Source organism: Aptenodytes forsteri, unplaced genomic scaffold, assembly GCF_000699145.1.
Source record: "Aptenodytes forsteri isolate BGI_AS27 unplaced genomic scaffold, ASM69914v1 Scaffold15, whole genome shotgun sequence".
NCBI classification, from domain to species: Eukaryota; Metazoa; Chordata; class Aves; order Sphenisciformes; family Spheniscidae; genus Aptenodytes; species Aptenodytes forsteri.
The window spans coordinates 25,018,642-25,036,126 of NW_008795129.1; the positions used below are offsets into that span (position 1 = coordinate 25,018,642).

At 40.1% G+C, this 17,485-nt stretch overlaps 1 protein-coding gene across 1 annotated transcript; it reads left to right on the forward strand.

Moving 5' to 3' along the window:
- The first annotated feature begins 9,945 nt into the window (after window positions 1-9,945).
- Window positions 9,946-14,119, forward strand: NPS (neuropeptide S). The gene is given in 3 exon segments (XM_019471704.1): window positions 9,946-9,976; window positions 11,483-11,577; window positions 13,910-14,119. Coding segments are annotated over 3 exon segments (336 nt in total).
- The last annotated feature ends 3,366 nt before the right edge of the window (window positions 14,120-17,485 follow it).

A 17,485-nucleotide genomic window follows, 5' to 3' on the forward strand; every position in this document is an offset into this window, starting at 1 on the left:
TGCCCACAGGGTACGAGGCATTCAGAGTTAAGAGCAGAACAGATTCTTTGCTGACCTTAGCCGGTCGAGCAGCCTCAGAGATTGAAGACAGACCCTAGCAAAGGCCTGGCAACTCGGGTTTTAAATCCTGTAGGGATTTCAGCCTCTCTTTTTGGCTGCAAGACTTGGCTCTTTCAGAGCAGAGGAGCGTGTGCAGTTGATGCCCTGGGAGCCTTGACCACAGGATGGAGTTTTAGCATCTATTGCAAAGCTTGAAATTTCTCTCTATTTCCTATGTCGCTTCTCAGCCCGTGACCTAAATTGTGAGTAGAAGATATTAAGCCTGGATTTTAACTTGAGAGCTGACTACACCCACAGGAGAAATTAAAGCATAGTGTTGTTTTTTGATTGAAGGTAAGCAAGCAGTGAAATTTTACTGGATTCTTTGTTTAAACTGCTGCCAGAAATAGAAAATTTTGAGCAATATTCTGTTCTTCTTTATTGTTCTTTCTCCTCTAAAACTAGTCTCATACCCCCACCATATTTAGACACAGCACAGTCCTGTTTTGGCTTGTTCGTTTGTTATGTTGTAATAAAATGTCATCTAACCTTAAGTCCTTACTCCTTCCTGCTTGCTGTTAAACCTGTTTTCCCCCAAAATAGCATTTGTCAGCTCTTACTGGAATTTCTTCACCATAACGTCTGTGGGGTTTTGTGTGCAATGTCTCTAACCTTTTCCTTGGGAAAGGAATGTGGCAGAGCTCTAACTTCTTGGTTAAGCACAAGTCCTGAATTGCTCATTACTATGAGAAAGTGCAAACAGAGGCTGTACTCCACCATCCACCTGTGGCTGGTTTGTGGCTACCTGATGGCTACCAGTGCTCCTTCTGTTAGTATTCAGTGTATTCTTTATTAAAATAGAAAAAAAATCCAAATTTGCAAGTATTGACTCTAAATAAATACTCTCAGTCCTTGAATAATCCCATCTCCTTTGATTATAGATCCTTTGTCTGACCTCAGCCAGTTCTTTCAACTGCTAATAACATACCAGAGGATTTAAACCTCATGACCTTTGCTGAGGAATGAGATGCTTTAACTGTAACCCACCCTTACTGTTTCAGGGAAGATTTGGTTGATGTTGGACAATGAGGCATTTTATATTGGGTTTAGCTCTCTGAAATTTCAGCTAATACCATGAAAGAGTTAATTGACTTCTGCAGGTTACAGTCTAAGTTTACCCGGTGTCAGGATTTTCTCCTGACGCTGCTTATAGACAAGGTGATAATCTTGTATCTGAAGGCAAATATATAGAATACATCTTAGTGATCCCATGGAGCGGTTTCCCAGGCAACTGTAACATCTTCATCCACAGCAGGGTGCAGGGCTTGCCTGGCCAGCTTCTCTTCACGCTAGAGAGCCTGCAATCAGCAAATGTGCCTTGCCATGTTTTCTGGAGGTTAAAAAAGCAAATATGGTTTGGATGAGGTTTGGATATTTCCTCTTGAAGTTAAGGTCATTCATGGGTCTGGTATTGTCCAGAATAAAGAGTATTTGACTGCTCAGTTTGGAAAGATACATAGCCCGGTCACAACCTGACAGCGAGGATTGAATGGATGGATGACAGCTTCTGTGAACACAGTGAAACATGCTGCTCAGGGTCCCGAGATGGACAGGTGAACCAGGAACTTCCCCTTTCTAAAGAGAAATATTAGCGATACAAGAGACAAAAAATCCATATAGCTAAAATTAGGAAGGGGAGAATCAAAAGATCACTTTATGCAGAGGAAAAAAAAATAGTAAATGCATTTTGTTCTTGTACTGCATTCATTCTTGCAGAAAATGGGACTGACCTCAGAAGGATAGTGGAGAACATGAAGTCTGCATGAACATGGTGTGCTCTTCTTCAAAATTCATCCCCAGCCCCTATTTATGCTATGCCACCCCAAATGTGTCAGCGGGGCTTTGGGAGAGGTTGTAGGTTAGAAAATAGCCCTGGGAAATTCAAAGTTATCAGGCTGTGTGTTTCCTACCTCTGACATTTGGAACAGAAATAGGCAGCTTACAGCTTGTGAACTACAGGGACTGTAAAGCAATTTGATGTGGCTTAAGAACATAGTGTGTAATTTGGCACTGAAAACTCACACGTTGACTCTGAGATGCACACCAAGAAACCACAGTAGGGCTGAACTGTGAATTGTTCCAGGGAAATGGGAAATCTTTGGGTTGTGCCTCTTGGTCACGTCTTTGATGCGCAGTTATCAGTATCTGAGCTAGCTTGGTATGCCCACAGTGTACACATGCCCTAAGGCCACAAGCTTCAACACTTTCAAAGAGCACATGTTAAGACTCTGTCCTTACATCAGAAGCCTGCAATGAGTTGAGTCAGAGTATTTTAACTCCTGCCTTGTTGGCTTAGATGACACTGATATTATGAAATTTGGCAAGGCAGAGAACTGTAGGGTTATCTGAGTTTCAAGGGATCTCTTATATGTAATATGGTCTTGTTGTTCCTGCTGTGGTAAAGAGACTGGGAACTGTGTGAGCTTTGCTTTCTTAATTGCTCATTCATAATTTGTTGTACTAGTCTGGAGCATCTCAGATCTCATGAAGTAATGATGAAGGGCAGGCCCACACTGGGCACTGGAGCCCTGTGCAGAGATCCATGAGCTAGTGGAGACGATGTGCACTGCAGCACCAGGAGAAGCATTACCTTCTCCCCAGGGCATGGTCCCTACGCCCATAAACCCCACTGAGACGGCTTGGGTCCCACCATACTCACGTGATTATTCAGCATTGAGGACCAGGAGAGTGATACATGTGGTGCTTCCATGGAGTGTTAATTCAGGTGTGCTCCTTGCTGCTGCACAGTCGAGTCCTTCAGCTCCCAATGCTTCTTGCTTTTAAAAAGAGGCCCTCAGCCCCTTTGAAACTTATACACTGTCTATCTTCACTCTTCACAGCTGGAATTTGCTCAGTGTTTATTGAAAAGTGCAATATTGAAGTCCATCATGTAATTTTTTCAGTGTACTTATGTGATGGGAATTGGGTTTAAAAGCATGAACTTTTACTGCTCAAATGAAAGAACTAGCTGTCAGCAGGCAGGCTCTTTGGAAGGAAGAAAGAGTCACAGGGGTTTTTGTGGACTACATGTTTGCTTATGGCAGTCTATATAGTGTCAAGCTGAATGGAGAGCTGGGCCTTTTCATGTACTGTGGCTGCAACGCTTTTCCTGTGAGACTGGAGCAATGAAACTCTGTAGTAAGTAGCTAGAGTATATCCACTGTCCTGTCCACAGAGAACAATCCTGATTCTCAGCATTTCTGGGCTTTCCTATTCCCTGGAGAGTGAGGTTATATTAGCTTTCCTAATATTGGATTTTGTGTTTATTCATAGTAATCTGTATTCTTGATTAAGCATTGCAGTTGATTACCTCCAAAGCTAGCAGCTGTGGGAAGGGGTATGGATTGGAGAAAAACCTGAAGCCCCTGATGCTAAAAGGGGAATTCACAAGGTGGAGACAGGAAGAGAGATGAGGTTTGTAAACTAGGTATTAATGCAGGTAATAGAAGAATAAGGGAGGCAGATATAACTTCCTGAGGAGTTATATCATGCGCTAAAACATAATAAGGTATGAAGAAATGCTTGCACAGAGCAAGAAAAATCCAGTCAGCTGCAACAGGTTTTCAGTGAGAAAACCAAAACTTCTTCTGTCTTTTGGCATGTGATATTTTCAGATGAAGCCTTTTATAAGAGGAGGAGAACATGAGGGGAAATCAGACCTCTCGGTAGCTTATGTTCAGACAAAAGGTATGTCAGCTTGGGCACGGAATTGTATGACGTCAACATTACTTCTCTCCTACTTGAGGACCTTTATAAGCAACAATAGTCACCAAGTAATGAGCCAGTGCTGGCATTTCGCAAGGTAGTGAAGCTCCTTGCTGTCACTCATGGAGTACCAAAGGTACCGAGCAGTACCCGATACCTGGGTACCATCTGTGTCTCAGCTGCCTGTAGAGCAAGGCAGACTTGTAGTTTGATTTTATCTTCCTACCAGCAAATTTGAAAGCACGGGTATATTCACAATGTGAAGCTTGCTCTAGGGTTCAGTGCCTATTTGATTTCTGTTTAGTAGGTCATTACGGAGAAGACCCTTCCTATCAAAAGGCTTTTGTGGAAAAGGACGGCTCCTTTAAAAAGGCTGCAATATCCTTGTTTATTTAAGTGGCACAGACAAGTAGAAAGAAAATAGCAGTGAGTTAAAAGAGCACGAAGAACTGATGGAAAATGCTCTGCATTTTGGAGAAAAAAAGGTGTGTCCTTTCACCTCCTACAAATGATGACTGCTGTTCCAGATGTAACCACTTATTTCCTGAAGGTACTTTAGGTCTCGTGTCACAAAATTAAACTGGCATCTTACCCTTCTACAGAAATGCCAAGAGCCTATCTGTGGAACAGCTGAGATTTCTCCCTCGCAAATGTTGCCTGTTCAGAAGGAAATGAGCCACCTCTGAGTTGTGATTTGGATATTTTCTCATAATTTTGTGCCAAGCAAGAGGTAACTTTGCTTCTCTCCTGGCTGATCAGACCAGGACTGTTTGTAGATGAAATGAGACTGTTGACAGATGTTTTGCATCCAGCTGACCTGTTTTCCACCCTGAAGGTAACTCCAGATTGCATAAAAACCTGCTCAGGTGTGAGCAATTCATGCCTTTCTGTCCAGTCTGTAGATGGTGAGTGTCCTGATGAACATTTGGCATCCTCACTGACCTTGCAGTTGCTACAGGTCTGCAGGTTTGCGTCCCACTTTTCACCTCCCAACCGTAATTGTTTCATTGGGTTAGCTGTGCTACTGTGACTAACTTTTGCCCTACGTTGCTCCTTTTTTTCCATTCCCAAATGACATAGCACTTGTTGGTATGACATCTCAAGGACTTAGTGAGCAGAAAAAATGGTTTTGAACTGAGATTCTAAGGACGAAAATACGCAAACTTGCTTGAGCCAGAATATTCTGTTGGCATCTTAGCGTAATGAAAAATATCAGATACCTTTTCCTTGTCTTTCTTAGCCTTATCCACTGGAGAACCCTGGGATAGAGTGCAATAACATATTTAAAAAATTATGCCCTTCAAAGCCACCCAACTCTTTCTGTCTATTCCAAACTATTTATGCTATTTATGTTAGCTTTCTTTGACTCCTTTAAAGTTTGATCCCTTTAAAGTTTCATCTCTTCTTCTTAAGTTACATCAGACTTTCCTACATCCTTTTCTCCTCGCTCTCCTCAAAAAACTTCGCCTTTTCTTGTCTATCTAGGCTCTTTTCTCTTTCTTGCTTCTACTTCAATCACTATTCAGGCTTTCTCAGATCATCGAGATCTTTGTTGCATCTGAACAGAAATTGGGTTTCAGCTTTGACAGGTGTCTTTTTAGCTCAGCACTGACATCTTTTCTTAGGCAGCAACTTCCTGTAGGATCTATCTGAGAAATTTCTGAATGCATAAATTATGTTGGCATGCACAAATAAGCATAGCAAAAATGTTAATTACCACCACTTTTAGGTTGCTGAGTCTCCCCTTAATGGGTTGAGCAAGTTTTGTCTGCTCTGCTTTTTGTTTTTTCTCCAGATAAATTATCAAATGCCTTTAACATTTGGTGGTGGTGCATAGAGAATAATGAGAGCTTGTTTTTCATGTTGTACTTCATGCAGATTGTTTTTCTGAAGGCATGCTAAAGAATCTGACAAAAATGCAAGAGCATCTATAAATGGGAAATATTTTCTGCCATGTTTTTGCCAAAAACTTTATTCTTGTCATTTCCCATAGAATATAGCAGGAATGTGGTAGCATCAGCAGTTGCGTGGACATTTGTGCACTTGGCAGAGGGCCTGTAAGGTGCCATGAGCTGCAGACTGTGGGAGATGATGATGTTTGGTATCACAGAGTCAGGTTTTACATCACTGCACAATTTGACGCAATCAGCAGCTCTGCCCCGTGCCGGGGAGTGGGACTGGCAGACCCAGATAAGGAAACTCATGCTGTCTCTGCCCACATGGTCTCTGTGTACATTGACTGTAACCAGGAAAAAGAATATATATAATTATAGATGATGATTTAGACTTTAAAATCCTGAGGATGGTGACTATGACACAGCCGACAATTCCTGTCTGAGGTAGGATTGAAAACATGACTTCAAAGCTAATTTCTACTTCTGGTGTGGGGGATCAGACTGCACCTTTATCCCCTTTGCTGTGACAGTGACATGCACAGCTCCCATGATGCAGAAATGTTTCAAAATTGGGTGGCAACCCAGACCCCGAGGTTCATGTTATCTGTAGGTCCTCAAATCTTACACCCTGCTCCTTACATAGTCTAACACTGCTTGCTTTCTGCACACCTCCTAGCTGCTGAGTATCTGTCCAGGCAAAGCAAGCCAACCAAAATGCCATTACAGAGTGGGAGGCAGGAGTGGCAGTGCTGCTTCTTGCTTTAATGCCTTTCTGATTTTCTTTTTCTCCTCGTAGATCAAACCTGTGCGTCAGAAGGTGCATTGCTGGAGCCTTAACCATCGCTAATGCAGGCTTAGAGGAGAATGATTCTGAGTGGAATTGCATTGAAAATTATTTTTTAAAAAGGAGTCATGCATCTTTTAAGTGAGGGCTGCCGTGCCACGGCTCAGTGTAGGAGCCATCCCCGTCATCAAGGAGCTCGAGCAGTGTATCACTCGCAGGACTTCGCTCTGCCGGTGGCAGTGTTAGCAAGCAAAATGAAATTCAATAAATGTGTCTCTCCTTCTGGAGAACTTCTGAAGTTGAAACAGGAACATAGAGCTGTTTATCCACAGCAGCCAATGTAGGTCTCAATGGACTCAGAAAATATACACCTGACCTTTGATGAGACTATCGCATCCTCCACAGAGAGCACTTCTGTGCAAACACCTTGGCGGCGCAGGAGCAAAGTAAATCACACAGAGGACAGGCTCGAGCCCACAGGCCTGAGTGCCGCGTGTTCATGGAGCGATTGGAGATGGTCAGTCACTGCCCAGTCAAATATCCGAGGGCAGGAGGGGAGGCAAGAGCTGTGCTTCCCCCCAGCTGCACCATTTGGCCTTATAACCCCTTACCCCTGTCAGCCAGGGACATGCTTTTTCTGGATAGTAACCAAGTTTAAGGGGAAACAATCATGGCAGGGAAATGCACAGAAATAGTCAAGTGTGCATCTACAGCAACTTTTTAGCTCCTTTGTGCCTCTGTAGATGAGATCTCAGTGGTGCAAGCGAAGGGTTTGGTTGCATCCCCTTGCTGGTAGTGAGAACACAGCAGTAACGACTGAAGGAATAAACCTGCTTTCTGACTCTGTTTTCCTTCTGTCTTTGTGTCGTGCTGGGATTTTCTATTATCACTGAGTCAGAAACAGGTTTATAGGCTGTGAGTATGATTAATTTCCATTTTGCACCTTGCTATGATCTCAAAGCAAACCATCCTGGCTCTTCGGTTTCTTGATGTTGATCAAGATGTTTCTTGTGGTTGATCAAGATGTTTCTTGTGGTTCTTGAAAGCAAAAAAACTTTGAGCTGGGAGCAAAATATCCAGGCAGCTGTGTGAAAAAAATCCATTCTGAGATTTCACTGTGAACATCCTAGAGGGAAACAACGAGATTTAGCACCTTGCCTTTATCCAGACCACTAACCTGCTATGGTTTTACAATGTTTGGGGTTATACCAATGGACCATACAGACAGTCTTTGGTGTATGTTTTCATTTTTATTATTTTGATCCCTTAGCAAAGGCACACAATGCCAGTTTAAACACTTTAGATTTACTACTGTGATGGAGGAGGGAAATATCATGTTCTTAAACTTATAGGCCTATTAACCTTATTAAGTTGCAAGGCTCGATAGGCTTATCAGCAAGCTTTGTGTTGTGTTTCATATGTTTTTTGTGGGGAACCAAACAAGAGCAGCAACGAAGTGCAATACACTATTCCTTTAACAAAGCTGGAGGGAAGAGGTGATGTTGTTGGCTTTGCAGGAAAGTGGAAGATATTGCTGCTAATTTATTCTCATAAAATGCAAACTTTATGGATGCTGGGAATTTTTATTATGGTTCTTAATGATTCATATGACCTATGATACCTGCCAGTGAACCTTACCTGGGAGCAAGGCCTCAGACTGGGTGCTCTGCAGACAGAGTAGAAGACAGAAATGTCAATTGCCACTTGTTCTGTTAAACCTGATCCATCCAAACCTGAAGTGGGAATATCTTGAATGTATCTAAATCTCCATATACACTTTATGCATGCAAATCACAGTTGTGGTGTGTTAAACTGCATCCCGAATAGCTAGAAAAAATAAACTCAAAGAAATGAGAAGCAAATGTGAGAGCTTGAATCTTCATTCTGTTCAGATAATACCACTTCCGTGTGTCTCAGAGGTGGACAAACCCCTTGAGCCCACTTCTGGGGTGGTGATGTCCCAATAACTCATACCCACCTAACTGCAATCTGCATGTGCCTCGTTTGAAAACAGTTTGTGGTTGCTCAGCTGGTCAAAGCCTTTGAAAAGGTGGAATCTGCTCTTGGATTTTGTGGGGGGAAAACCCAAACATTACTTGCCTGTCTCCTCATAGAGTCAGATCCTAAGGACCACAGTCTGTCAGAGGTGACTTTTAGGCAGAATTGGAAACAGAAAGCAGGCTAAAGAATTTTGTTAAGAAAGATCTTACTGTGAGCATTTATAATATGAGCATGAATGAAATACATGCAAACCCTCAGGTTAACCATTATTTTCTTCCTAATGTTCAGACCAGATGCGATTGGTTTTGCAAAGCGTTTGGGAGATTTGCTGCCATATGAGCCTCTTTCCCTTTCTCACCTGCTGTGTGAAACATCCTTAAAGAGCATATTTGATCATCTTTTTGTCCTTCCTTGGAAAGTCACACAAGAACTGTCTTTCTATGTTGTTCGAAGTTTCTGTAATCTGCTGCTTTGCTCCAGGCACCACAAAACTTCCTCCTCTCCGGGCCTGCATGGCCATCTCCTTGGCATCCCCTGGGAGCTGCTTGGTGGCCTCACTTGGTTGTTCTCTCACCACCTGCTTATGCTGAAGATGCCTACAGAGAAAGGCTCTGGGCACTTCTCATGTCCAAAGCTTATGAGCTAGAAATGTGGCCAAATCCACTGTTTTAAAGGGATGTGATAATGGTAAGCATAGGAGGTACTGACCAGGCACAATGGGAGGTCACCAGGGACTCAAACAACTCATGGTTTAAAAAAACTAAGTCAATAATGCACCAAAGGTTACCCGGATTGTCTAAGGTACAAGCTCCACATTGAACCTAGAAATCCTGAACAAGGCTGTTCTTGTCCCTCATCTTCCACAAATAATGTTATGTGAAGGTTAATTTTGTATTAAAATGGAGTTAAACTAAATGCAGATACAATGAAAGCTGACGCTAAACTATGCTCAAGCAGAATCCAACACGACGTGCTTTTCATTGCAGCAGAAACATGGGCTAATCCACTTATCAGTTGGAGTTGGAGGTCCTGTACGAGTCGGAACGGGGTGTTCAATTCAAACGAAAGGATTTTCTCTCTGAATAAGAGGACACATACTGAATATGCAAATAGTCAAATGTTCTCTTGACGGTTTTTATAAATGGATTGCTTACTGTGGTGTTTAAATGAGGCTCATTTCATCTTATATTTCTATAGTCCTGTTGGTCTGGAAGAATCCTGAAGTACTTTACCAGCAACTACAAACACATACTTTTTTAAAGTAATTTAAGAGTCATTGGATTATATCAACCACTGACATGATCAGCACCAGCATGTACAGAGATGATGAAAAAATATTCAACCACAATCTGAGATCAAATTATGAATTTTTCTATAGAAAGTGTTGAAGGCTCTTACATGCCACTGTATTTCTTCTGGCCTTATCTGAAGGCCTTACTGCTTTCTACCTTCTGGAAATAAATGCATCTACATGAGGAGACTGAATGTTCCAGTTAAAGTTGCCGTAATTTATAACAGCTCAGGTCTCCCTGAAGACTCACACAGAGTTCCCTTCTGGAGCCCTTGTACGTTGATTTTTCAGTGTAAACACTGAAGGAAATGCAATGTTTGAGGCTGCTGAGTCACTGGCATGCATGTCTAACACTGGGTGACTGTCAAAAAAAGATCCTTAGCATTTTCAATTGAAGAAAAAAAAAGTTAATTTAATGTTTTTCAGCATTCCCTTGCCTGTACGGTCTAACATTCAGAGACTTTGTGGGACTCCTACTGCTTTTACAGTACTCTGTATAAATGAACCACAGGATCCCCTAAAATGTTGCACAATTAAATTAAATATTGTGCAATTAAATTTGTTGCAGTAAAAAATTATGCTCTTAGACATTTGCTACATTGATAGAGATTAACAGAATTTATTAATTCTATAGAAGATTTGATTGAATAAACTTAACATAGGCTAAGATATGTCTGCATGCAAGAGAAGAAATGAATGTCCAAAGGACTTAAGGTCTAAGAAAAACACTTAAAAATTGGGTGCATTAAAAACTAAATATGTAAAAAAAAAGGGGGGGGGAGAAAAAGATAGAGAGAGATATATATATATAGTAACATATTGTTCTACGTATTGTAGCTGCTCTAAGTATCATAACTTTGAGGAACTTTCTACTTAAAGTGCACTTTTACTGTTTTTCCCTTGCAGCCAGGCTTTACAAGGTCTTAATATGATATATTGGAAGTGGTAAAAAATTCTTGAAATGTGTTTTTGAAATCTTTAGACCTTTGACCATATTTGCTATGATGATACAGACTTAACAGTAAACCCACCTGAGAGACATTTTAATGGAACGCTTTAAATGAAATCAGTTGGTAGTTTCATAATGGCAGCTGAATATGTGGATATATATATAACATATTGTTCTACGTATTGTAGCTGCTCTAAGTATCATAACTTTGAGGAACTTTCTACTTAAAGTGCACTTTTACTGTTTTTCCCTTGCAGCCAGGCTTTACAAGGTCTTAATATGATATATTGGAAGTGGTAAAAAATTCTTGAAATGTGTTTTTGAAATCTTTAGACCTTTGACCATATTTGCTATGATGATACAGACTTAACAGTAAACCCACCTGAGAGACATTTTAATGGAACGCTTTAAATGAAATCAGTTGGTAGTTTCATAATGGCAGCTGAATATGTGTTCTTGCCATTTTCCCATTTAACAAGAAGAAAAGGCCAAACAAGGACCAATTAGTCATAATAAAATCAGCTTTGATGACATTTTCACTCCTGAACTCTGGTATAAAATGATCATCTAAGAAAGAACTGGAAGGATATGTGAAGAATTTGGTAGTATAACTGCATGTACATACCTACACACTCCTGAGTAAAAAATGATCAGGTAAAGACACTGCAGATTGTATATGGAGAAAATATACCGTTTGTGCGTTTATGTGTATGCATGTAGTTTTGCTTGGTTTTGTTTTAAATTTTAACTGATCTCAGTTTTTCTTTGAAGTCTATGCAGGTTAAACTTTGTTTTCATTCTTTGGATCTCAATGACATTTGTGTGTTCAGGTTACCCAGTTGTCCCTTCCACGGTAAGTCATGCTCCCTACTTACTTGAAGATTAGATGCTTCATTTCTTTTAAATAGCTATTTTATTTAAATGATTTTTCTTGTTTGCTTGTTTCTTTGTTGTTGGGTTTTTTTATAAAATGAAAGAAGTTTCCTGTATTAAAGTTATTAGTTAAATATTATTACCTAATTTTCCTGGAGTATAGCTCAATTTTTGCTTTAGTTACTAATAAAATATGCAAGCCTCTAAAATAATCATGTGAGAAATCTATTGCATATTTAATGCAGAGTGTGGGGAGCTTTTGCTGAAGTTGAAATATTGTATGGAAAAGAGAAAAACATCAATCTCTGCTCTATTTCATCTAAATTCCTTGTCTATATCAAATAGGTACAATAAGAGATATATATTAATTTCACTTATTGCTAGCTAGTTTATAAACCAGTAAATTTATTTGTCACTGTTAGTATGTAGGTAAAGGAGAAATTCTTATATAAAGTTGTGGAAAATTATTGCATAGAATCAGTAATACAAATTCGATTGAACTATGAAAGAAAGTAGAACAGCCTATAAAACTGAAGTGAACAGGTTACTTAAATAATGCTAATATCCTTTCAGTTTCTGATCTAGATCAGGTTACCATGACAGATTGCTGGTCAAACTATGCATACAAAATTTAAGACTTTGCCAACATGGAATGAAATATTTTATTTCTGATGATGTTCAATTTTCCTGCTTTGGACAAAGTCTTCTTTAGACTCCCTGTTCCTTATTGCTGTAAAATCAGCTCCTGGAGCCATGGTTCAGGTTTCCTTGTTTCCTCTGATGTGTTTTTCATCATTATCTTTTCATTAAGGTGATCTATCGCTAGCAGAAATGGTGGCTACTCGTGCAGGTGTTTATTTTATTGATTTGAAGTTCCCATTTGCCTTAATCTATCCATCGCCCAGTTCCTCTCTCTGTTTTACTTCTGTAAATGCTGAGTCATCTTTCATTTCTGATCACGGATAGTTTGGACACAGCTTGATCTGACTATCCACATTTCTTAATGGCTCTCTTTATGGCAATGATATAATAGGTAAAACGAGTTTAATTATTTCAATGAATATCTTGCCTGTCAAAATAATAGTAATTTATTCAGGAGTATAAGTCCCTATATAGGTTGTGAGATAGCAGCTAAAAATTCAAAGGGGAATTTCTCTGTCTCTGTGTTTCTTGCAGAAAGTATTTCTTCTTGTTAGGGAGAAACTTCAGTCTGGGGAAAAAAAACACAGTCAGTGGCAGAAGAAGGCTGGGTGGTTAGTGAGCAGCGTGCCTGCTCAGTGGCTCAGACTTGGTGCATGCTCTTGCTTGCAGAAAGAATCATTAGTCTACCTTTTATACACACAGAACAGAAAAAATGTTAAGTACTAAACAGTATTAATAAAAGTAATAGCATACTGAATTAAAACTAATCTTAGTAAAGCTAATGGCAATTTTACCATAAGTTCCAGTGAAGGCAGGTGTTAACTCCATGGTTTTGCATGCAACCATGCTTTCCCAAGCAAGAGTGCAATATAGACAGCTTTAGAAATGATGGCAGAGTATTTCATTTAGATAGATAATCAGCAAGCTGGTGAATCATGATTCACCAAATCATGATATGGTGAAAGGTGCACAGAACAACTATAGACATGCCAGGAAATGTTTCCTCTTAAATTCAACGTTAATTTAAATGCAATTAAAATCTGTAAAACTTTTAAAATGTAGTTTACATTTTTATACTGTAAAGTGCAAGGAAAAGGAACGTGTACATAAACCTATATGGATTTTAACCCAGACTTTTAAAAATTCCCATTACTATTTTGTCATTATTAAACTTAGTCATAACTAGTCATAACTACTAGAAAGCTTCCTCCCCCAGATTTCTGCTTTACAGGTATTTTCATTTTCTCTTACCTGTCATTTAAACTACATGACTTCACACAAGTGATAACAAGATGCTCCTTCATTGTTAACTGAAAAAAATCTCATTTTACAGCAAGACACATGCATGCTACTCTAGGGAAACTGTGTTACATGTCACAACTGGTCAACATCACGGAAGGCAATTCATTTCATACTGTAAACATAATTGTAACAGTATCAGTATTTTATATCAGAAATACCACAGTTACGTTTTCTAGAAAGCTATGAAAAAATCTGATTTTGAATATAATAAATCCTTAGCAAATAACAGTTCATCCTTGTCATTCTAAGCATGACTTTTTTTGTGTTTCTGCTTTGCTTTTTATACTGAACAAGTCCTGATAAATACACAAATCCATGATTTTACCTTTTCTTATCTCTCTCTTTTTCTCCTTTTTTTTTATCTTCAGAGCAGCAATCCTTTTTATTGGAATTGCCAGCTGTATGGAAAATCTGATTACTGCCTCGTCCTGCTGAATAACTGCTTAGCCACAGTGGGCAGGAATGAAGAACTGGCTTTTTTAAAGCCTTACCTGGAGATGCCTTTCAATAAAAGGTCCTTTCGCAATGGTGTTGGATCAGGAATTAAAAAAACTTCCTTTCGAAGAGCAAAATCATAAACAAATGTTCAAAACAATACTCTCAATTTTAGCATCTGATGTTTAACTTTACGCTTAAAATCATCTTAATGCTTTTCTATGGTAAAACCAACAGAGACAAATGTACCCATGTCTTCATCATGTAAACAGATGTTTATTTCAAAGAGCACAAGCCAAGTAGAGCAGATGGAATTGCTCAGAAAAGGCTTTATTTCCAAAGTTACAGTATCATAAAGTTTTGTGTTGAAATGAATGTTTTCATTTGGTTAATTCCCCTTCTTTGAAAAGCTACAGATTTAATCAGCTTGCTGTTGATTAATACAAAAATAGTCCTGTGCTTTGAATAAATGTGTGCATGCAGCCTGTCGGGATGACTGACAGGATTATTCCTGACATCCATCCTCTCTGCCGTAGAGGCAAACCCACCAGCAAGGCAAGGCATGACTGTACTTTCCTGCCCCAAATCACATTCACTTGAAGACAACTGCTCTGGCAATTTTAATACAGATTTAAACTACATTTCATTTCAGATTTCCAAAGATATGAAGGGCCATTAGTGAAAGACAGAATCAGGCCCTACTTGTAACTTCTAGTTTCTTTTTAATATAGTTATTTAAAATGACTTTAGCAGGAAATAATCTCTTGAGATGTGTCATCTCACTTCCAGAAGAGTTCTGGGAAATCACTCTAAGGCAGGGTATCAGTGCAGCTCCCTTTGCCTCAATTAATTGACTTACATAGGCAACACACATCTGATGAAATGTGCCAAATGCAGTTTCTGCTCATCTGCTACAGTTGTGGCACAGTAATTAACAATGGGGTTTTTTTAATTTCCTGTGAAAAAAAAAAAACACATGGGCTCAAAAAATATGTAAATGTGGTGTGTAGGAAAGGTCATCTGCTGAGTTACATATGTGTGAATTTTACCTTGTGGCTGTTTCCTCCAAATGCAGTGTAACAAGCTGTGACGTTGGCTTGAAAATGTTGCAAAGCATGTGTGCAATGCATTTTGAATTCAAAGCTAAGATAATAATAAATCAGTATATGGATGCTTTCTAATATTTCCCTATTAAATATCATAACCCGGAAGATCATCATTAAACCTAGAATAAGGCCAGTTGGCATCATCCCCTCCATGATGCCCATTCCTGTGTCTTGCACCCCTGAGCCCATGGAGAAAAGTGACTCGAGCACGGAGCTGTGCTAGTGTGATACTGGCTTTCTGGGCTGCAGCTGGCTAATTTCTGGCTGATTCGAGGAGATCAAGCACAGTCCTGCCTGCATTTGTCCACACTGAAATGTTTAAAGCATCGTATTTTTTAAAGCTGCTTAAACACTTACACTCCTTTTGGGTACCATTCGTGTCTAGGTTGCTTAGCTCTTGCAGCTCTTAGTCAAGTGAGACCTAGAGACCTTTAAAAATGTATAAGGAAATGCTAGGTAATTATTGTTCTTATGCACTCTGACTCGTGTAATGTCTGGATGGGAGGAAGCCCAGGCCAGCAAACATGGTGGCACGCAGGAGTTTCACTGCAGCAGGGCATTCGCCCTGTTTCATTCTTGGCTGCTGTGATTTAAGCCATGGCAGATGTCCTGAAAATGCAATTTTCCAACTCAAACACTTTCCAGCTCTGTCCAGAACTGCCCAAGAAGCAGCATTTTAATGCTTTTGGCCACGTGAAACTGAAGGGCTAGGAATGACTCCTGGCCTGTGACTGCTGAGCATGCGGCTAAGTGCTGCCAAGAGATATTGACTTGCTAAACACAGGTCCTGAGTGCAGGGTCCCAACAGTACTTAAGCAAAAAAAAGTAACATGGATTTAATTATGCCCTTGTGCAAGCATAATGTGTGTATTCTGCATCTGTGCACATCTGTATTCAGTGAGGTGGAGGTGTTTTGTCGCAGTGCAGCTACCTGGAGTGGCTCTGGCCCGCTCCTTACAGCTCATATCACCACCCAACTTATTTTTCAGGAAAGAAAAAACTGAAACAAGTCCAGATTTATCTTTGTCTTGGGCTTTCACATCCATTTTAGTTAACTTTTTTCTACATAATCAAATACATTTCTGCCTTGGTAACCTATGATAAACAATGTTGTCTGTAAGCCAACAGAGATATATGTGTAGCTTTGAAAATCAGCCTCTTCCTTTTCATTTATTGTGCAGGTGTATTACCAACTCATTTAGTGATTTGGCAATTGTCTTTGAGCAGGGTATGTTCAGAAGGGATGGAGAGCTGGTATCCTGCTTGCACAGACCTTCATCCCCTTTTTTTGAAAGTATGGGCCACAAGAAAAATAGTTTCTTGGCTACAGGAAAAAACCCATTATTTATGACTTAGTCATTGCCTGACAAGCCACTCCACCTTGAGGGATATGCATATACAAAAAAGATGGTACCAGGAGGCCACCAAGAGCCGTAAGTCTTGCACTTACCTAAATCACACCAAGCAAGCCTGGAAAATGTAGATTATCCAGCTGACTTACAGAAGTAGTTCTGTCACTGGTGGCCTGATCTTGCCATCACCACCCACTGAAGATTCACGGCGCTTATGCTGCCTTTGACATGAAATGCTAAACTCTTTTCTGAACGTTAAAGGTGGCTTTATTTTGGAAAGAACAGAGAGTAACCTTAGTGATCTCTGTCAGAAAATAAGGATCTAAAGGTGCCATTGCTGAGCACATTAATTTTTATGCTGACAGAAACTGGAAACACGACATTAGATGTCTTTTTTCAGTGCAAAGAGGACAATAGGAACGACTATAGGAATGCTAGCCTACAGCATAATTAATGTGCTGCAATGAATTATATTCCTTTCTGGAGAACAGGGATTCATGACTCTGTGAAAAGATATTTTGTTGACTTTCTTTACTATTTTTCCTGGCTAACCTAAGAGAAAGAGAAAGGATAAACAAGTTTGGAGGGTGGGAAGAGTAATGCTTTGTCTAGGGATTGAGGAGCAAGTTGGGAAGCAGGGAATGCCTCGACCAGTGTCGGCCTTTGATAGTAATTCAGTCTGTGACCTTAGATAAGTCACTTCATTTCTACTCAATTTCTCCATCTGAAAAATAAGAAGCTATCTTCATCAAGCCATCTTGCATAAGCAGTGTCATGACTGATGGATTTGGGAAGTGTTTTGGAGGTGTTGAGGCAGAGAAGGGTGGTCTCTGCAGCCGGCGCAGCTCACTGGGGCTGGGAGAAAGGCATGAGCTCTGCTGCCCCATCAGCATGAACTCCAGTCTCACCTTCAGCATGGGACCAAGCACCCTAATGCCTATGTTCATTTTCTAGCCTCCAGGGAGCCCTATGGATTTCATAGCCAAGCCAATTCCCAGGTTTATGAGCTGTTTTCATCTGCATTGTCCATTACTCCAGCTACTGCCAAACA